Raw genomic sequence first — 21798 nt, forward strand, 5'->3', positions numbered from 1 at the left:
ATGGCGCTCTATTGGTTACTATTATACCCAGACATCGGTCTTAATAGAGCGTGTGGGTTTTTTTTTTTTTGGTTTTTTTTTTTTTTTGGTTTTTGTTTTCACTCGAGATATAGAGATATGAGTATGTGGCGGACTTGAATCGGACACTGTCCTATTTTGGACGAGTTCCTACGAGAGATATGTGGAGGTCTGAATAATGGTACATAATTATTTATACCCCGGGCTCTATCTAGATATGATTTGGAATCACAATTGAATGAATTCAACCATGCTCTTCATGTGCATGTTCTCTGCTGGCCTCGACCGCTGCACGTTGTGCTCCGATTAGGGCATCAATGGACACAAAGGGCTGACGTTGGTGTTCAATCCAGGGTCCCATCACATATGAACGGAGTGTCTTCGTTATCGTACAAGGGTGGGCTGATCCTCGCCGTGAGCCTCCGTTGGTTTGTTTGTCAGGGCTGGAGTCGCATTGTCAAACAAAGTGGCAAACACGGCTCGTGTGTCGGAGAATTCAGCGATCTCTTTCCTCGTTTGTTGCCTTCTTGTTGGAGCGTATCAGTGTGCGTAACGTGGGTGGTATGAGGACTCGGCTTGTGTTACGAACCACCTACACACCCACCTCAATGCGGGTTATTGCTGTTTGTTTACAGCTGTGGTTGTATGTCGTTTCTCTCGTTTTAGACAAGTGCTTCGGCAATTCAAGTAGACTTTCAATAGTCTCGTGCGTGTATCCTGTACTGGAACGAATGATACTGGGGTTGGATATGAAACAGGAACATTAGCTTGAGGATTTTCAACACTAGTGGGTTTATAAATAGGAGAAGCCATGTCTGAGCAATAATTAGCCTTTTCACTGGTTTGGGGGGTTCGTATACTTCATTTGCGTAGAAGGGCTTCTCTCGGTTCTCTTCCGAGTATAGGTGCGCATATATATGACAGATCAAACCTCGTTGAAGCCCGAGGTGTGCTGTAAGCAACAAAGAAAACACTACGGTTTCACTCGCTTCTGCAGACATGACTGCATATCGCCGCAGAGAGTAATGCGGCACTGCGCCAGATTGGTTGTCCGTTTGATAGACGAGCTAATGCTGGCGCCCGCAGCCAAAGAAGGGCAATGTTTCAACGGTCGAAGAACCCTGTGTGGGACGATCCATTGGCACACACACACTGGGCTGGTAGACTGGTGATCTGACACTACCAGTCTGTCAGCTTGCCATGCCGTTATCAGATGATTCTAAGAAGTTTCATAACACTTAATATGCTTATACAATAAGAAAAAGTAAATCTCGATGGCGACGGTAAATCGTTTTGAAAACTGCCGTCTGCCGTTGTGGCTTGTACCTAACCTGTTTACAGTACCAAACACGCTGGGTAATGAGCGAGCAGGGGACTTGTCTTGGTATTCCCCAGCAGGAAGGAAGATATTTCCAGGCACTATCGTGGATAGATAATCGTGAATGATGTTACAAGCGAGGTAAACAATGGCGCATAGTTACGATGGGTGTCTGCTTTTAGCTGGCCTGGCAGCTGGAAAGCCATGAACCCTCTGGGCCCTATACCTTAGTCTAGCACCTTTCTAGCTTACAGGGTCCCCTCTTATCCCCTGACGGCATTCCGTGAGCGTCAATTAAGAGACCCCTAAAGGCTGCCCATGGAGAGAGTTTAGTTCCATGGTGGCGTCTGCTCATGAAACCCAACCCGTAAGGACTGGGCTCAGCCACAATCAGCCTGATCCCATCCAATCCGGTGCCGTGTTACACTACAGCTTCAGTGGAGTGTTACCTTTTCCATTTCCTCTCTCCACCGACCAACCAGTCGATCTCCATCTCCATTTCATAGGTCTCCAGTTCCATTTCCGCTTGCACCTCCATTTGATTTGCATCTTGTTTTCTTTCCTTCCACAATATCTTATAAACTGTTCGAATCTTTTGGGTTGAACTCGTTTTTTTTTCATTGTTTCTGCGTAATACGGGTGCGCGCGTATTTATCTGTTTCGCTCTGTTCTCTTTCTCTCTCTATCTCTCACACACACACATACACACACACTCTCTCTCTCTTCTACCCCCGCCATCCATCATTTCCGAGAGGCCGTGCTGTCTTGACGACTATCAATCGGCCCAACCAGTCCCTGGCACCGAATCAATTGAGACCCCCGCTGCGGATTGCGAAGCTCTCCCCATCAGAACACCACGACCCTTTCTGCCGACAGCTTCTCAGCACCTTTGTCACTATTGCCGCCTCAACTTAACTCGAGTTCCCCAAGACTTCTCGTCGCATTCATAGTACACGTTAGCGTCGTACTTAATCACAGAGGCTGTTCTATCGCTCTGTTACAGCGACCCTTCCTGCCCAATCGCTGCTCCACGACCCGAACAGCTCGAGGAATGTGAGCCACCACCTCGACAAGGTCTCACACTCAGAAACCTCGAACGATTCCTGACAATCTCAGTATATAATCGTGCAAACATCCTTGATTGCGCTCGGCACCATGAACGACTACAATTCGTCGGCGAACGACGCCTTCTCTCCCCAGCAGGAGCGCGGAAGGTCAGGCAGCATGATGTCCTTGGGCTACATTCCAACAAATACTCAAGGTCCTTCATCAGACAATGGCGGCGCTGCCGTTGACGATTCCATGAACAAATCCCAAAACCCAGATGGTGATAGCACTTCTCCCACACAACCGGCCGGCCCATCTGGTGCAAATTCTGGACTCAAACAAGTTTCAGATGTCTTGTCATCTGAGGTACTATCAGCTTACAAGAGAGCAGCACAACAAAGTCTAAATCATACACTAACTTCACTTTGCAGATCGGTATTGTTACTCTTCTGAATCGTCTCAAGCAGAGCATAGCTTCTGCCAAGGTGAGTGGTTAGTCAAGCTGCTAACACGACCCGCGCTGACTCGTTATCGTATAGGAATTCGCATTGTTTCTCAAGAAGCGATCCAGTCTCGAAGAAGACCATGCCAATGGTATCAGGAAGCTCACGCGTACGACTCAAGAGGTCATGCGCCGACCCGACCACCGCCAAGGCACGTTTGGTAGCGCATACGAAGCAATGGCGAGCACCCACGAACGCATGGCCGAGAACGGGATTGAGTTTTCGAAAGAATTACATCAAATGCACGATGAGCTTATGGAGCTCGCCGGTATTGCAGAACGCAGCCGCAAGTCGTGGAAGCAAAATGGCCTATCCGCCGAGAATAAGGTTGCTGAGATGGAACAGACTATGCGCAAGAGCAAGGCCAAGTACGACTCTCTCGCCGATGATTATGAGCGAGTCAAGACAGGCGAGTCGCGCCAGAGCGGCAAGATGTTCGGCCTCAAGGGTCACAAGTCTGCTCAGCAGCACGAGGGCGAGTTGCTGAAGAAGGTTCAGGCGGCCGACTCGACATATCACGGACATGTCCAAGCGCTGCAGGCTGAGAAGGCCCAGCTCGTTTCGACGACACGTCCAGAAGCTATCAGATCCCTACAGGACTCTATCAAGGAGATTGACGCTGGTATCTCTTTGCAAATGCAGAAGTTTGGTAAGCTTTCAAGTATTGCCCAAATGCGAGCGCCACTTACACTCACTAGCCTCTTTCAACGAACGCCTGCTATTAAGCAACGGCCTGAGCGTGAGCCCCATTCAAGGTCCCGGAGCTCAAATCAGCAGTTCCCAGCGCAGCCTGCGACAGGCCGCTTCCTCGATCGATAACGACAAAGACTTGAATGATTATGTCACAGCGCAGCACAGAAGCGTACCTGCCAACACCGGTGAGGTTGAGTACAAGCGCAATCCAGTGAGTAAATTCATCAACGGGTAATAAGCCTCGCCGCTTACGCCAGTTCTAGGTTCTGAACCCTCCAAACATCAGTGGTCACGTGCCAAGTGGTCCCGTTCAACAGCCTGCTATTGTGCAATCGCCTGTATCACAGACACCACCTCAGGGGGGCTTCTCTGGTCCCCAGCCCCTTGGCCCGGGATCAAGAACCAGTACTCTGGGACTTGGTCCCATTACTGGTATCACTGGCGATTCTTCCTTCCCTTCCGACGACCCGCGCCCATTCTCGCAGCCTCATAGCAGGAGCTTCAGCCAAGGAAACATGCCACTGCAGCAGGGCGGCCCCGGCCCCAACCCCAATCCTGGACCAGGACCTGGACAACAGCTCCAGGGCCGTGGTCCTAATCAGCAAGCACCTGGCCAGAGATATGGTAACAACGGCGGTTCTATTAGCTCAACTGGTCCACCGCAGCTGGGTGCACTCCCCTTCCAGCCGAGTGGTTCTCCTTCTCAGCAAACTGGCCCCAATCAGCCTCCTCATGAGCGAACAGGCAGCAGTGCGAACGCGGGCCATGGACCTCCGGGAGCTGGACGATCACCGCCTCCTTATGGGGCGTCTAGTCATCCCCCGCCTGCTCCTGGGCCTTCTGGACCTTCGAGGCCAGTGTTCGGCCTACCACTCAGTCGTCTTTATGAGCGGGACAGTTTAGCTGTGCCAATGGTAGTCCATCAGTGTATCCAGGCGGTAGATATGTACGGCCTTAATGTGGAGGGTATCTACCGACAATCTGGATCTATGGCTCATATCCAGAGACTCAAGACCATGTTCGACACAGGTATGGTGTGCTAGATCATTATCAGAGGACAAACTAACGATGAAATAGAGTCTTCCAGCCCGGCTCTCGACTTTAGGAACCCCAGAGCTTTTATCATGATGTCAACAGTGTCACCGGTCTATTGAAGCAATTCTTCCGGGACCTCCCTGACCCCTTACTCACTCTTGAGTACCATGATAGCTTCGTTGCTGCTGCCAGTATGTTTCTTATATCTCGACTGAACGACTGCAGAAATGTGCTAACTAATGCATGCAGAGCACGAAGATGATACGCTCCGCCGTGATTCTCTTCACGCTATCATCAATAGCCTGCCTGACCCTAACTACGCTACTCTCCGTGCCCTTACCCTTCACCTCTGGAGAGTTATGGACAACAGCCATGTGAATCGTATGAACTGTCACAACCTTGCTGTCATTTTTGGCCCTACGCTCATGGGCACTGATCCTAGCACTGCTATCGCCGATGCGGGCTGGCAGATCAAGGCCATCGACACCATCCTGCAGAACACACTGCAGATTTTTGATGAGGATTAGTTAGACTTGTATCTGCGTCGCATATTGGGTAAGGGTAAGAGGGACCTAATGGGTAAAGTTTGTTAAGGAGAAAGGAGGGAGGCCTTGGTTCCGTCCATGCTGACTGTTTTATGTTGCATGGCATCTCATATCTAATGCATGTTCGTCTCTTCGCATACTTGGAACTTAGTGTAAGATAATTACTGGACGGTCATTTTGAGCGTTTCTTTACAATTGTATCTGCTTTTTGCAACCCAAACGTTCCTCTCGTGAGTGCTTTCAAGGTCATACTGATAATGATGAGGCAGATTGGTGTATGGCTTTAGGGTAAGGTGCCTGGAGGGGAGTACTCAACAGCATGGGAAGAACATGTGTGCTTGTATCTGGGAAGGAAATAATTTGTGATTGATTGGTATCTTTCGGTCGGTTTTTATCAATTTTTAACTCCCCACTTGACTGAACGGACAGCGTGGCCTCATCACGCTGGTTGTGAACTTTTCTCAAAGTTCAACAGAGGCTACCAACGTAATTTTGGCCAAAAGTTAACACTTCGTCAGACAAGCTCGAAGAACAGACAATCCTTTCAAATAAATTACCGTTTTACCTTGTAGCCCACCTTGAGCTCTACTGGTCTGACAACAGTCTGCCGTACTATAATATTACAGTGACATCGCTATGGCCGTCACAATTTGCTTCGCTGGTCTATACTCGCTATCATTCACAGGGGTAGTCTTGCTCTGAATGAACATGTGTAGAGAAAGATTATGTGAATCAAGTAACTTGATTTGACTTCTATGCTATGCACTTCGGCGAGCGATACAAACAAATGCAGCGAGCCTTGCGCCCTCCCATTTCCTCATCAACACGCCATAATCCGATGTTTTCATACATGTATGCTAATGTATCGTGCGTGTTCTGTGCTTGACATATCATCAACCGTTTCACCAGTCCTCTTTGTACGCAGCGCCATGCAAAAACAAAAAGCCAAACGATCCCAAAACAAAGAAAGGGAGGTAATGAAATGAATCAGAGAAACAAAAAATGATAAGAAATAAACTGCCCCAACTGCCGACAAAAAAGAAATCGAGACCCTTCGTTGTACGATGCCCCGTGTAACCCAGATTGAACATTGATAAAAGGAAAACCCATCTTGCAGTGCATATTATCGCTAATGAAAACACGCCTGAGTTCCGTAACAGGGGTATAGCCATGAGATGTAAAGAAAAGAGAACTCGGACAGAGTTAGAAGTGTGATGGTGTAAGGAATATTTCGTGTAGTATTCACGATGTGGAGTGGAATGTCAAGGGATCTGACATCAATAGTAATGTAGTAATAGTAGTAAGTTGCCTTCTTGACAATGCTACTGAAGTTTGATAGCCTCAAAAAGACCCAAGCTCAGACTTGTATCATTCTCGCCGACATTGGGAGTCGGCTCACTAAGCACCTCCCAACGACGGAGAACAAAAGGGGTGAGACGTTCCTGAACGGCGGGGCCGATGCCGTATTGAGCACCCATGCCACGAGCCACAGCACTTTGCGGGTTTGCTGCTTTTTCCCGGTGAGAGAGCATGAGATTGTCTGAGAGTGACGGAGGCGGCGAGCTGAACAGGTAGTAGAGCCGAGGGTCAGAAGAAGTCCCTTGGCTGGGTAGTCCGCCGGAGGTAAGCAAAATGGCCTTGGCACAATTGGCTCGCAAATCTTCTGGTAGCGCATCCACAAGTAAGATTGCGATATCGAAGACCTGTTGAGGAAGTGAACCGGCTATAGCAGGCGATGTTGTATCAAGCTCGAGCAGCAAGCCGCAGAGAACAAGGATAATGCGGGCACGAGTGTCGTGAACAGGTGGGATAGGAGGTCGTGTTGCCGATGCCGTCGGAAGTGGTGCCGAAGGAGGTTCAGACGATAAGCTGTGGAGAGTGACAAAGCGAAGCATAGCAGGCAGCCAGTGTTGCAGTACAGCGGTGTAGCAGTTGGGACGTTCGTGGGGTCCCGCTGCAACGATTTCCCATAGGTCTGTCAGTTTCTCAACCATCCCCAAAGATAGCTGTGCCATCTTCGGAGGAGGCTGCCCAGAAATAATGGCTTCTACCACTTCCAGTAAGTTCTCAGCCATGCGCAATGATTGTCTTGACCCAGTATCGGCACATTCTGGTGCCTTGGATGAAGGGATAAGCTCGAGAAATACAGATTGAGCCTGGCTCTTGAGGTGCTGGGTGATATCGTCGCTCAAACAAGGTAGGAGACTGGTCCACATAATATTGCCCGCTTCAATGGCTCGGTCCATAGCCTTGGCAAATATCTCAAAGCGGGAAGAGCCCTGGTCTCCTTCATTTGCGTTGGGCTGTGGCAAAGACAAGTCCAAATTCAACTTGAGTTGACAAAATGGCAGAGTCAGCTCGTTAGCAATTTGCAAGATATGATCGAACGAAATTTGAGTATCACCAGAATCGCCAGGGATAAGGAGCTTGGTCGTCACCTTGCGTACAAGACCCACGGCCTCAGCTGGTAGTGACTTGATACCAAGAGCATTGGAGACGGCAGACGAGTCAACTAGTACAAGAGTTCGCAGGGTTTCGAGAAGACTCTCTTGGCACGCGGGATTGTCAAGTGGGAACTCAGGGCTGTTGGCATGATTTCTCAAGCCTGAGTACTCCAAGAGGGCATTGCGAACCAAATTTAAGAGTCCCTTCGACTGCTCGAACTTCGCGCACTTTTGTTCAGTATGGAACCGATAGTTTTCCTCAGCAAAAAGTCCCGTTCCTGAGGGTAATGGCATGATAGTGAGCTGCAGGAGTTCCTGTAGGTATGTTGCCGGACCAAACTTGTTCCCTGAGGGATCCGAAGATAAATTCTGGAAACTTGTTGATGGCGGGCTCGCGGTACTCATGAGAATCGGCATCGTGAGGCAGCCTGTACTGACCAGAAGAGGGAACAGACTAACAAGGGCAGAACGATTTGGGAGAGATCGAACGTGACTTGTCCAGTCTGTCATAAGTTTATCGAAATGATGAGCATCAAAAACCCGTATCCTGGTTAGCAATGTTGCAAACACTCGGCGTGTATCGTCCATCTTCTCCCAGCCTCGCTCAAGTGCAGGAATGATCCTCCTAAACAACTTGTTCATGGTTGGGGGATCTAACCGCGTTCCACTGTACAGTTGTTTCTCAATATCTTCTGCCAGTTCGTTTTCGGCGTGCTGAGTAGGGGCTGCCACAATATCAGATACTGGAGAGCAAGCATCGACAGCATTGCTGCGGTCACTTAGGAGCAACTCTTGTCGTAGATGGGAAGCAACGACTTCATGACCAGCCATGCGCTGAGCGAGGCTTGAGAGGGAAGCGAGTAATGGCCGTGGCACGATTCCCTGCTCTTCGTTCATCGACTTGAGGCGTTCAATCAGAACATTGAACAGTTCGTTTGCACTGCCCAGGGCCGAAAAAATTTGAAGATTCGAGTGAACGGTATCGGCAACGGACGCTAGCACATCGTAATCGGCGGTCTTTGAGCACGCCCCAAGGATATCTGACAGCATGGAATAGTCTTCGGCTGTTTCCATGATAGCCCGAATCGAGTTGTACATGGTCAAAGGCAGAGAGGGTTGGCTATTGTGGTTGAACTGACTGGTTAGCACATCTCGAAGATGTGCACCAATGCTGCTCCTGAGAGCGCCGCTGCTGCTACTTATTCTTGGAAGTAGTCTCTTGAGAGAAACGGGTTTTCGTTCTGACAGCGGATCACCTGGCGGCAAAGGAAGTCCCACAGTGTGCCTAACAAACTTAATCGCGTTGGCAATATCTTGCTCTTCTTCGACGATCGAGTAGTTTCCAGCGCGTCTTAGCAGATTTCCTCTTTCGGCCCTCTTTTTCTCAGACAAAGCATGGAGAGGGAGCTCAACTAGCAATCTGCTAGAACACGGGCCTGAATCGGCGTCGATTTCCGCTCCGCTGTGGTAGCCACCGCGTGCGATAGTCCATTGCATGTACTGAGAGACAGAGAAATGGCCAGTTCGAATCAGTTCGGTGACCAAATGGTAGATCAAGTTCTTTCGCGTCTTGTCTTCGATGGAAATGCTATCGAGTGTCTCGAGTATCGGTGTTGTGGGATTCACGCGGAATTGACTCCATTGTCGAATTAACCGAGCCGCAGCATAAACTTTCGCCAACCCGGGGCGGTGGAAGGAAGTAGCCCACTCAACGACTGTCTTCATTATCAGGGGCTTGTTTTCACTGGTGGCCCAACATGTCGCAGCCAGATGATCATCACCAGATTCCTTGAGAGCGGCATCAAGCAATTTCACCAGCTGACTTCTACCAGCAGGAGGGGAAGCGGTACTGGACACGACAAGTCGCGAGTTTCGCGAGTTAATTATATGTAGAGACTTTTGAGTCGGCTCATGGTCAGTACGTAAGAAGGCCTGAAGCGTGTTTTTGTATCGTGGCCAAGCACCGGGATTGATGAAGCTCTCTGGGTTGGACAGCACCAATGAGCTGAGTAAGGTTGATAGTCTACTTGACAGTTGCACAAGAAGATCCTGATCAGGATCGTTATATATCTAGTTTTCAGTTAGTAGGCACGTTAGACTGGACGGGTGGGCGCTAAACATACTACATGCAAATGGCTTAGCAGAGCAAAGACAAGCCGCCGGCCGTACTTGCGAAACCTGAGGAGATCCTTCCAATATATCTGAGCTATTAGCAGCCACATTGGAATTCTTGACTGGAGGCTATTCTCGATTCCAGAAACGATCCAATCAAGATAATGGTCTCGATCCAGCAACTGTTCGGAATAAAGGTTTGTTGCTAGACGAATCCTGCATTGGCTGTTAGTACTTGCAATTGGAAGTGTATAATGTGAGTTGCCCAAACTTACGCATATGTAACCCTGTTTTTCCAGTCCTTTTCGCTAAAGCCAGTTACAACAGCATCAACGAACTGCTCGACAAAGACGGTCCAATCACGAGCCCACTTTAGTTCACCACCCATAACAAAGGCACCGTTGACGCCCTTTCGCTTGAGTCCTCTGATTTCATTGGCACCGACACATTTTGCCAGCCACACAGCTCGCTCAGCAGGAACGTTCTTGTTCAAACATTGATCGAGCAGGGTTCTGCCACGAATGCCATGAGGAATCGTTCGGCTGAGACGCCGTAGAGATATGACGGGGTTGGCAAGGTCCTTGAGCCAGACCTCTCTCTTCGTATCCGTGAGTGTGACTCGTGGCGGTGGTTTGAAAGTCGAGGGTGCATTGATCTGACCTCGATGTCTACGCTGAGTCAGAACACCCATGAAAATCGTGGAAAGAGCATTCAGGCCAGTCTTCTGCTTCAAAGCTGGGAAGATGGCAAGTTTAGCAGATGAGGTTTCGGGAACATTCAAGTTCACCTTATCCCAAGTTCCCTTTGTGATGGCTTCGCTGCTCCACTCATCTTCATAATGCGCCCCATTCCAGGGGAAGAAGTCAGCATATCCGGAGTTAAGACCTTTGCTGAAGGGATCAACAGGATTCCGAGGGGTAGTTTCAGGTCGATTTGCTGCGAAATACCTTGGCGCAGCGGAAGGAACTTCAACTGTATACGGCTTTGGTCGGGTGTCTTTCTTGGCTAGTGCAGGTGCAGTCGTCGTGGTGATGGGAGGAGCCGATCTCAATTGTGAAGCTACGGGTCGGCGGGTCGGCATCGGCATCGAAGTTGAGTTGGCGCTATTGATGGGAACTGGACTTCCGACCATGGTTTGAAAGGGGTCGGCAGGTATTCGTGAAGGTGTCAGAGACTGTGGTGATTCGGACGTAGGTAAGGGGCCGGTCGAAGCATTATGGGATAACTCAAGACGGAGACGTGAACCGCCTCTTCTCGGTGTTGTATTATAACGGTTAGGGGTGACATCGCCGGCATCGGCGGTAAGGTCGATAAATGAAGAGTCTTTTCGAACTGGCGAGGCGGGCACAAATTGCTGCTGGTGTGATAACGTTCGTTGTGGAGGGGGGCGCTGGACAGGTAACGACGATGAGCTCACGGAACGCTGAGGCGGCCGCGGATGGGCGCCCATGGGGGTCCGCGAGGTCATATCTGGTTCGGGGGCGGAGGCGCCATTCCGAAAGTCATAGACAAAGGGTATATTAAATTAGGTTGGAGTTTATCGGCAAACGGTCGCAGTCAACGCGGTCGCCAAAGATGAGACCTCGATGCCGTGCGATGCTCCTTGGCGCCTCGAGGGACCGTGTATTCGATATCGAAGTGTCGCCTCAGGTCTGCGTCCTCGCTATCGCGTTGTCGTCGCTGACCTGTAAGTGTTTGATGGACGTGCCGCACAATCCGAATGATGAATGGCAAGTTGAATACTCGAGTCGTATTATAACGGTTTCCAAACTATCACCACCGCAGTCGTCGAATTAACGCCCGTTGTTGTTCAGTTGACCACGCACGCGAATGGCCCTTGTTGATGCGAGAAAAGAGGAGGATGAAGATGCAAAGAAGAAAGAAAGAACAATAAGTGTCAAGATAGCGTAAGTATGTACACGAGCGGCACGGAACCCCGACCGAGAGCGGGAACGTCGATGGATTATGAGATGGATGGGGTCGGACGGGGCGAGGTAGGTAATATGCAGTGCAGTGCAGGTACGTTGAGTTTAGAGCGTTTTTGAGGTGAGGCAAGGCAAGGCAAGGTATGTACTAACTTAAGAAGGCCTCTGGGCCCTCAAAAGGAAATATGGGGACGCGAAGAAAGGTGGAGATGGAGGTAGACGCTACACACGGCGAGATTGCCAGCATGCACTGATAGCAGGGCTTTTGCGTCAGAGGGCCCGCCATGCCCCATAACCACTAAGTACCGATTACTTGCTAGTGGTAAACTGGCATGGATGTGTCCCCTCTCAGCCTGTCGCTTGTTCGGTCCCTTGAGTCTACGACGGAACCCTGCCTTTGACCTTGCGTGCCCGGATATCTTGGAGAGAGGGTTTTTGTCCTCGTTATCCTCTATCTAGAGTGCGGATCCAAGGAACCTACCCGACTATGTCTCACGGGTGATGGTTACGGCTAAGGTTGACGGATAGTAACGGGTGGGGAACTAGGATTGGGGAAACAATTCCATTACATGAGCTCTATTACTAGGAGACTTTGGGTTGGCTTTATTGAAAAGGACAGTGGTTGGGGAGAAGTGCTAGACTACCTTAGTAGGCAGGTGGCGATAGTTTGTGCGATAACATGATGACTTGGTTGGTCCTATACTACAGACTAAACAATAATACATACATGTGCAGCACCGCACTACACAGTGGTGTGCCTTTCTTCTAATAAGTGATATGCACTATAATAAGCGGACTGATTGCTTTCAAAGAATAAAAGATAAACGGGCGTTTCGAGGTGCAGGCTCAGGTCACATCAGAGTGCATAACGTCGTCGTTTGTGGTATTCAGGGGGTCACGGTTGGCTGACCTTGGCGATCAAATAACATTACAGCAGCTCCCCCAGCCGAAAGCCATCGACCCCGCTCGAGGGCACACTCAATCGCGCAGCTAAGATCGCAAGGAAGTCTTTGTCTCGTGGAATGTGCGTTATCTATTGGTAGTGCGCAACGCCTATTGAATTGGTCCATACAGCATTTTGGTAGTAACAGTATCACGGGCTGTTTGACGTGCCAGAGATACCTGGCTACAGACTACATACAGTAGAACAGAAGTCTTCTCCATGTACGAGCAGGGAACAACAAAGAGTCTCGTCCATCAAAAGCTTGTTCTTGGCTTCTTGTGTCGTGTTTGTAGAACATGGTCCAATGTCAGCTACGACCAGTAAGCGAAGCTCACCAGCCATCATTTCTCGAAATGTCTCCCCATGACGGCATCCAGTCCAGCAGATCAATGTAAGAAGCTCTCACTGCTTTTGGTCCATTCTCGCCTCCTCTCTCCTCTCATTGACCAAGTCTAGGCGACACACGATACTTTGATGTTATTCATCATCGACCGTCATGCATACATCTACCTAGTTTATCCGCCAACTTGAGCCGTTGAATGGTAATCGGCCGATAATTCCTCTCGTCCCCCCAGCGGCCTGAAAACCCATCCTTGTCACCGTAGTGCGTAGATGTTGTAGGTATTGTGGTCTGGTCTGGTCTGGTCTGTGTTCCCACCCATAGTAAGTTCGATCCGTCCCCCTTGGTCCCTGCACTTCTTTTTATATCAACATGGACACTGAATTTCCAAGGGACAAACACCACATCAATAGGACGCTTATAGGAATGAATAGTGCAAGCCCCTCGCAAGCCCCGATAGTAGCGCAGGGTCGAGAGCTGATGCATAAACCATTCTATCTTGATATTCCACCTCTCATCAAGAGCCAAGTTCTTGGATGAATGACGCTACTCATAACAGTGGATTAAAGTCGACTCTGACAAATTTAAGGCTCCTCAGTATGAATCATGGGTTTTGTCTGTTCGGCCATGCCAATAGTCGCGACTGGCTTGGCATTTGCTGCGGTGTAATTAGTGCAATACACTCATGCGGAGAAGATAACTGCAGATATGTACAGGTGTGATTTGTCTTATCAGCCCATGTCTCAACCACTTGCATCATCTATCTGCAAGCAAACGCCTCTTCAATGCACTTCTCACGGCCAGTCGCACACTCTCAAGCCAATAGCCCAGTGCCAATCTCTACTGTCTCGGTGCAGTGCAGGATAGCTGTAACGTACCCGGAAGTTATGGATGTCAGACAGAGCGATATCCATCCTTGGACCGCCAACGGAGCAGAGCCCTAGCCTTTCCGTCGGGATCTTATCCCGGGCCGAGTTCCTCTCCTCTTGGTACCGAGAACAAACTCAACTACACAAGAAACCTTCCTTTTCGGGGAACATCATTTCTTCTACGGTGATCGTATTCCGAAACATGGAGCGCATAGGCTACCTACCTAGTTGCATGGGCACTTACAGTGCCTTGTTACACTGAACCGCTCAATATTATTTGATTGTCTCATTTGTAGATCCTTTGTGTCCTTGCACCAAACGGGTGGCCAGTATTTCTGACAGAGTCAAATGGGATAGAACAGGGAGGATGACCCTTGCGAAACAGTTTTGACATTGATAACAGCACACGAGGTAGCTTGAATAGGTAGCTGCCAGCTCAGCGACCAAAACCACCTCGCAGTACTGATAAATGGTCGAAACTCATGTATTCAAAACTCTCACATTACACAAGGAGTCGGATCGCCCGTAGCCCGCCGGATCAAGCCGTCCCATCTGCGCAGTGTAACCCACCACAATGCAGTCCCTAATACTGCCAGCACGACATCACTTACCATCTCCCTTCTGTCCTTGTACTGGTCAGCCCATAGAGATGATGAGCTTCCCTTCCATCCCAATCCGTTTGAACGCACGGTTGCAGAAGGCACGAGCAAGGGTGTGCAGTTTGTGACGGGCCACGGGCTGTTACAGGCTGAGAGGTTTAAGCAATATGAGCCAAAGCAACCGGTGACCATGCCACACCTTGCCAAGCGTAACGATTCGGACTACCAAATGAGGGTTCTGTGAGACAAATATTCCTCGTACCACGGCAACTCTGCAGCACGGCAAACTAAGCCAAGTGAAACAGCTGCACGGTATTCAAGATTGGTCAATTCGGCTATCTGCATGTTTTGCTCAAGGCAATTCCGTGGAGAATGCTGCAAGTTGCTAACGATAAAAAACAAACTGTGAGACACAAAATGGGCCTGTGATACAGAGCACCTTGTCAATCTATTGCCGTCCTAGTGGGTGACAGAAAGGCTGGCCTCTATGATTTAGGGTATAAAAGTTACATAATCGAAGAAGTCAGATCTAAGTGGCATACACTGACCTACTAATTTCATCTCTTGTGTTTCCAGCGGTTAATGTTTCTGATATCCTGAAGCTGTCCCCGGCTGACTATGCAAAAGCAATCTTTCCCATGTATATAATCAAAGCCATGATAAAGTTATAGACTACCTTCCAACCGTATGCAAAAGAATGCTCCGGCCCGAAACCCACCACAAAGTCAAACAATAAAACGTAACGAGTGTTCCCAAGAAAAGTCAGGTCATGCCACCTCTACAGTTCTCCCGCAGAGCTGACTGACCACTCACTCCAACCTCTCTCCTCACCGGGAAGCTTGATGCTCTCCCATTCATCTCTGGTAACGCTCTTCCATTCGTCAACAGGCAGCCAGCCAATTCGCGCTCGGTCGCCAAAGCCGCCAACCCAGTAGATCTTGGTCACAACCAGGCGCGCCCATGAGCTCTCATGGATGACATTACCTGGCAGCCAGTACTTGGCGTCTTGATGCTTGCGCGTAAAACATGCTGCAAGCTTGACAGCTGATACGGGTGTGGTTTCAATGGGCTCCAGGTGTCCAAAAAGGGCGAACCGGGGCAGATTGGCCGCTGAGTAAGGAACGGTATCAGGGGTGGAAGACGACTCCTCGGCACGGCTGTTGTAGTCGTAGCCAGGGAGGAAGGGAATATATGCCGAGAGACGAGAGAGTAAGGAAATGCGTTTGGCTGGCGGATAGGGCGGGACCCAGTTCATGGAGAGGGTAAGGTTTGATCCAGCGCGAACGTTCCTAAACGTTGTTGCGATCTTAATTTCGAGAATGGTAGGGTTGCCTTCATCCTCGCAATCTGCCACATAATCCATCATACCAATAGGTACGCCTTCGAGTCCGGTCGGGCGGTTCTCATCGATGGCAAGATCCCCATTGGGGTGGCCTGACGGGAAAACAGTCGAGAGGGTGGCGATCTTGGTGAGAGCAAGGATGCGACGCGCCATGACAACAGACTCACGGGCCGTGGGAATCCTATGAGGAGCGTTGACGTCGGCATGGTCGTTGTCGCCGAAGATGTTGAACTTGGGATTCAAGGCATGTGCCGTAGCAGCGAAGCCAGCGACTGCGTGGGAGAACTTCATGATGCGTTGGTATATCCGGGTTGTACGCGTTTGGCAGAGTTGACAACAGAAGGAAGGTGCACCTCTATTAAGTTTGTCGCAAGAAGAACAAAGGCACGGGACAAGAGCAAAAGAGGAGTCAGACTGTGGCAGATATGTTGGCTATAACGTTAAGCTTTTGAATCAGACGGGGCGTGAGACCTTTGACTAAGGAATCGAGGCGGAAGTTGTCCGCGCTAAGCTGAGGGGGGACTTGGTCTGATCCCATGATGATGTTACTCTCGCCAAGCGGTAGATTGATAAGATTAGATCCTTGCCATGGGTGGCCGGCGGAAACCGCGCCATGACACGCAACCATTGAAGTTGCAACGGACTATTTTGTACCCACAAGATATATCACGGTATCATTACTACATACCTAGTAAGTTCAAAGAGAGTTTTGGAAACACGGTTATCACCGTTACTTTGTAATCTCTACTTGTCAGTTCGTTCTGTGGCTTGTCAATCATATGATCGAGTCAATTCCTGCCGCACTCCCAAATAAAGGAGCGGTCTTGTCATGGATATGCACAAGAAACCCTTTTAGAATCTTCGTTTTATTACAAAAACCCACTGAATGAATAAGAGGATGATAGTGAGATGGTCATCGCTGAATACGAAAGAAACCACACAGCATAACAGGCGACAGGATGGGACACGAATCCTACCAGCAACATGATAAAGGTCTTTTGTGTGTACTAGAAGATCTTAGAATGCCTTAATATTAAGAACTTGTACTTGTAAGCTCCATCACAGGTTGATAGTTGATAAATGAGTAAAGGACTCTCTATATGCTTGGCGTTCCACTGTCTATCTTGCTCAACTCTTTTACATGTCTAAACTATCTACAGGGAGTCCAACAAGAAATTTGTCACTCTAGATGTTATTTAAAAGAGGAAATTGAAATTGCATTCCTCAAGATGAAGAGGTTGTGGTGTTAGAATACAACACATTGCCGCCGTTGGCCGTATCCCTATACTGACAAGAAAGCTGAGGAGCGAGGTAAGTATACCTAGCAAATAAACCCAACATGCTTCAAGGATTGGTGGAACGTTAGAGATATAGTTTCTGCAAATGTAAAGCTAAGCATAGTCGAAACTTGAATGCCGATTTTATAGCACGAAAAAAGCTTGCTACTAATTATGACTGGTGCACGCATGAGAAGGTCAGGCATGACACTCAAGAATTCAACAAGCCTTTATTGATGCATACTAGCATGGGAATCTTCCTTAACGTTTTATGAACCAAGAGTGGATAACATGTCTCGTGAGTCTGTGGATCGCAGCACTGGCGGCCGGGTCTTATTTATCGTTAGTTCCATGCAACTCCATTTGCGAGATGGTCCTTGGGCCTCCAGAGTCCTTATCATGATATACAATTTCAAAGAGTACTACCAGGCAATAATAATGGCTTCAGCTTTAATATTAGGATCTATTAACAAGTAGTTTTGTAGTGCAGTCACTCTCATTGAGACAAGCAGTTGATGAAAATCAAATAAGTTATGTATAGACATTTACAAGAATGCGTTGCTAGCTGCGAAACAACATGATGTTTTATCTGCGTTTCTCCCCGAATACTCGGTAACAATTTGATTAGGTATGGATGACTGTAAAGTGTTGACAGGCGACTGGTCAAGTTGCCATGTTCGTAACGCCATTTATCTACATATCCTTGTCGGTGTTGAGTGAGCACAGAGTACGGTCCCCGAGTGTTAGCTAGGAAGGTGCACTACTTATCAAACGGCAGCAGACTCGGGATAAGGAGCCCTGAAGCGAATATCATGCTTGTATAAGCGTGGTCTTATGGGCTGGGTTATTTGGAAAAAGAAACATATCAAGGATGCTATCAGTTCAGCCTTGTGGGATGATATATGAGCTAAATTTGGCTGTAGATCAGGGTAGATCAATGATGGACGGTAGACAGGGGGATCAGATATCGCCTGCCTACCTACCTAGTTACTAGCTGTGCAACAATAGCGAAAGTCATTCCTAAGGAGATCCAACGAGTATATCTCGGCGGGTACAGACGATCGGTTGCTGCTGCAACCATGCCATTGTTGATCGATCGGGTCCCACCAATAGCATCATCAAAAAACAAACCCCACTACAGCCCGATCTTAGGTGGCCTTGACCTTGCTTGCCATAGATAGTACAGAGTAGCGCCTAATTTATCAAGTTCTTGTTGTTGATAGCGGTAGCAGCTCTTGCTCTCAGACACCTTATTACTTGGAACTAGTTTCCCCAGTCAGGGCACTTATCCTTCCTTCATCTCTGCTCAACTTTACACCATCAAAGAAGTCTTGTCTTCTTGTCTCATCATCCAACATTATTCCTTTATTTACTTCCACTGCGCGAGCTCAGTGCTGTTCTTATCTGCCCGGGTTCCCCACTGCCCGCCTGCCTAGCTCAAGCCAACCTTGCCAAACAAGAGAGCCCATTATTACGGTACCCCTCGACTCTAACCCCAACTTTGTATTGCGACAACAAAACATCCCCGCCATAGACTACGCTCCTCAGCGTCTTCTTATTCTATATCCTCTCAACCACTCACGTATAGGTTGGCATCGCCCGGGGAATTCAACCGGTCATGGCTAGCTTCATGTCAAGCTTCTTTCCTGGTGGAAAAGCAGCCAATGCTTCTGGCGAAAACAGTACCTCACGCCCTGCTACACCGTCTACCAAGTTGGACAACTTCCTCAATCCTGTGAGCACGCCTCAAGGTAGCCCCAGCAAGAAGACCAATCCTCCTGGCGCGCACGACCTTCCTTCCGCCTTCGAAAGTGCCCTGAACCTCAACAATCCCACAATTGAGCCGCCCCTCAGATTGGGACGCCCTCAGAGTGTCGTGACCCCGCTGGCACCCGGCAAGACCAAAACCCAGCCTCTCGACGAGTCCAGTCCGAATGTCGATGAAAGTGTCGTCCACAAGTCACGACCGGGGAGCCCTAATAAGAAGCAAGGCCAGGAAAATACCCCTCCAACATCTCGCTTGGCCACCCTCGAATCTCCCCATCAACACAGCCATGCTGCTGTTACCCGTCAACAGCTCTATGAGCAGAGGGACCGACCTACTACACCCGCGACCAAACGATTCAACACACATCGAGGCTTGACAGCAGAGGAGCGTGAAATCCTCCAAAAACCCAACGTCAAGCGACTGGTGAATGTTACGCAACTTTGTAAGCCCTCCTCATAATCGCTCGAATACAAGGTCACTTCTACCAATCAGCCTCTAACATTCCTTAGATTTCCTAGACTATTATTTCGATCTTCTCACATACGTTGGCGCTCGTCAAAACCGATTACAAGCTTTCAAGAATGAATACCCCCCGCCCCCAGAGACCGATGAACAGACGCACAACCAAATGTGGGCCAAGTATGCTGGGCGAGAGCGCGCCAACCTTCGCAAGCGTCGAGTACGGCTTCGACACGGAGACTTCCAAATCCTGACCCAGGTTGGTCAGGGCGGCTATGGCCAAGTCTTCTTAGCCCAAAAGAAAGACACCCGTGAGGTCTGCGCTCTCAAAGTCATGAGCAAGAAGCTACTTTTCAAGCTGGATGAAGTTCGTCACGTCTTGACCGAGAGAGATATTCTTACAACCGCTCAGAGTGAGTGGCTGGTTAGACTCCTCTACTCTTTCCAGGATGAGAGGAGTATCTATCTCGCTATGGAGTACGTGCCTGGGGGTGACTTCCGCACCCTGCTTAACAATACTGGTGTGCTATCGAACCGCCACGCCCGCTTCTACATCGCCGAGATGTTTTGCTCAGTAGACGCTCTGCACCAACTGGGCTACATCCACCGGGATCTCAAGCCCGAGAACTTTCTGGTCGATTCGACGGGTCACATCAAGTTGACCGATTTTGGTCTTGCTGCCGGTGTCTTGGCCCCATCCAAGATCGAGTCGATGCGCGTCAAGCTGGAAAAGGCTTCTGAGAGTTCAGTCCCTTTCGGCAAGCCCATGGATCAGCGAACCGTGGCTGAACGTCGAGAGAGCTACCGGACGATGCGTGAAAATGATGTCAACTACGCCAAATCCATCGTAGGCTCACCCGACTACATGGCTCCCGAGGTCCTTAGAGGGGAGGAATACGACTTTACAGTAGATTACTGGAGTTTAGGTTGTATGCTGTTTGAAGCTCTCACGGGGTTCCCTCCCTTCGCAGGTGCCACCCCCGATGAGACGTGGCGCAACCTGAAACACTGGAAGGAAGTTCTGAAGAGACCTGTGTGGGAGGATCCCAACTATTTCCTGAGTAACCGAACCTGGAACTTCATCTGCACGTGAGTAGATTCGAAACCCGGCAGCCACATCATGAGTATGAACTAACTATATTATACAGGTGTATCAACTCCCGCTCAAGACGGTTCTCGAATATTACTGATATCTTTGCTCATCAATACTTTGCCGAAGTTGAATGGGATGTTTTACGACAGACTCGTGCACCATTTGTCCCTGAGCTGGACTCGGAGACCGATGCGGGCTACTTCGATGACTTTACCAACGAAGCTGACATGGCAAAGTACAAGGAAGTTCATGACAAGCAACAAGCTCTCGAGACCATGGCTGAACGTGAGGATCAAATGAGCAAGAGCCTCTTTGTTGGCTTCACATTTAGGCATCGCAAACCTGCTACAGAAGACGGAGCTAGCCCTCGGAAACGCATTCCGACTGACGAGTCATTTGGGACGATGTTCTAGGACGGGCCTCAATATTTCCAAAGGACGTTGGGTTGGCGTGGATTCGTCAACCGAGGGAAGGCCCTCTTGTGAAGCAGCAATGGCGATCTACTCTAATAGCTGTCAATCAGTGTTTTAACGATGTGGCACTTATGCCATGATGATGGAGACTTTGATCACCCCTCCGTTACTTTCCCATTACTTTTCGACGTTGCTGTATTACCACTTTTGATCATGTATTCAGGGCTGTTGTTTTGACAGTCTGGTCTTTTTTCTCTTCATTACGGCAGGCAGGAGTTTGATACGGGCCAGGTTCATGTATGCGGTCCAGTGGAAAGGAGTCTGATTGTGGCCAGACTTCAGGGAACAGTTGCAGTCATGTATGTATGTTTGGAGAATGGGACTACTTCTCCGACCCCTACTTTAGCGGGCATAAGGTTAGGGAATAGAGTGAAAACACAAGTGGCAAACCCAATACAATCGTACAAGTTTAGTTGCCAGCGTGCAGTTGGGAGTAAGTAAGAAGTATCGATATGATTACTTTTGTAATGTGCACTTGGAATGAAACAATTCAATTTGAATTATGGTGGGAATGCGAAGCATTCCCCCTTTCTGCTGTCTTTTTGCCTTCGGACGGAGGAACAATCATATGCATATTGCGCATCGCACTCCAGTGAACGGTATATTGCAAGAGATCCTTCCCATGGCGGGGGCCACCGCGGTTTGTTTTTCAGAAGAACAATTACAAGAGGACGCATTACGAGAGAGAAGACGAAATACAAGATTCTGAATATATTGTATTTAAAATGGTATCTTAATTGTTCCAGGGCTGCGCATTTACTATAAAGAACTTGTCCTATTTGTCAAACTGGCGCCTCGTAAATCCCGTATATATCCAGGCTTTCTATAACCGAAACAAAGGCAACTCCTAACTCATTTGAGCTTCTTGAAAGGGCGTATGTAATGGTCTGATACGGTCACCGTCGTAGTGATGTTATCTCTCATACCGTTATTAGATCCTACATGTACGTCAACGCGCAAACATTATAATGACGGCCTTTCCGCAACATAGAACT

The 21798-nt window shown here is 49.0% G+C and overlaps 5 protein-coding genes across 5 annotated transcripts; 2 read left to right on the plus strand and 3 right to left on the minus strand.

Moving 5' to 3' along the window:
- The first annotated feature begins 2244 nt into the window (after nucleotides 1-2244).
- FGSG_08638 (uncharacterized protein) lies at nucleotides 2245-5345 on the plus strand. Its single transcript, XM_011321802.1, has 7 exons — nucleotides 2245-2749; nucleotides 2815-2868; nucleotides 2923-3535; nucleotides 3585-3790; nucleotides 3843-4608; nucleotides 4657-4805; nucleotides 4864-5345. Exons 1-6 carry the CDS (start codon nucleotides 2474-2476, stop codon nucleotides 4731-4733), a joined length of 1992 nt encoding a protein of 663 aa, XP_011320104.1. The 5' UTR covers nucleotides 2245-2473; the 3' UTR covers nucleotides 4734-4805; nucleotides 4864-5345.
- Nucleotides 5346-6481: 1136 nt separating this feature from the next.
- On the minus strand, nucleotides 6482-11183 carry FGSG_08637 (uncharacterized protein; the record flags this gene model as incomplete). The annotated part of the gene is made up of 3 exons (XM_011321803.1): nucleotides 6482-9673; nucleotides 9727-9931; nucleotides 9991-11183. The coding sequence occupies 3 exons, from the start codon at nucleotides 11181-11183 to the stop codon at nucleotides 6482-6484; spliced, it is 4590 nt and encodes a 1529-aa protein (XP_011320105.1).
- Nucleotides 11184-12527: 1344 nt separating this feature from the next.
- Nucleotides 12528-12925, minus strand: FGSG_13326 (uncharacterized protein; the record flags this gene model as incomplete). Its single annotated transcript, XM_011321804.1, has 2 exons — nucleotides 12528-12740; nucleotides 12782-12925. The coding sequence occupies 2 exons, from the start codon at nucleotides 12923-12925 to the stop codon at nucleotides 12528-12530; spliced, it is 357 nt and encodes a 118-aa protein (XP_011320106.1).
- A 1751-nt stretch (nucleotides 12926-14676) lies between these two features.
- On the minus strand, nucleotides 14677-16249 carry FGSG_08636 (uncharacterized protein). The gene has a single exon (XM_011321805.1). The coding sequence runs from the start codon at nucleotides 16022-16024 to the stop codon at nucleotides 15170-15172; it is 855 nt and encodes a 284-aa protein (XP_011320107.1). The 5' UTR covers nucleotides 16025-16249; the 3' UTR covers nucleotides 14677-15169.
- A 2343-nt stretch (nucleotides 16250-18592) lies between these two features.
- On the plus strand, nucleotides 18593-21218 carry FGSG_08635 (serine/threonine-protein kinase sid2). Its single transcript, XM_011321806.1, has 3 exons — nucleotides 18593-19220; nucleotides 19288-20326; nucleotides 20386-21218. The coding sequence occupies exons 1-3, from the start codon at nucleotides 18629-18631 to the stop codon at nucleotides 20741-20743; spliced, it is 1989 nt and encodes a 662-aa protein (XP_011320108.1). The 5' UTR covers nucleotides 18593-18628; the 3' UTR covers nucleotides 20744-21218.
- Nucleotides 21219-21798: the final 580 nt, after the last annotated feature.

This window comes from Fusarium graminearum, chromosome 2 (genome assembly GCF_000240135.3).
Source record: "Fusarium graminearum PH-1 chromosome 2, whole genome shotgun sequence".
NCBI lineage: Eukaryota > Fungi > Ascomycota > Sordariomycetes > Hypocreales > Nectriaceae > Fusarium > Fusarium graminearum.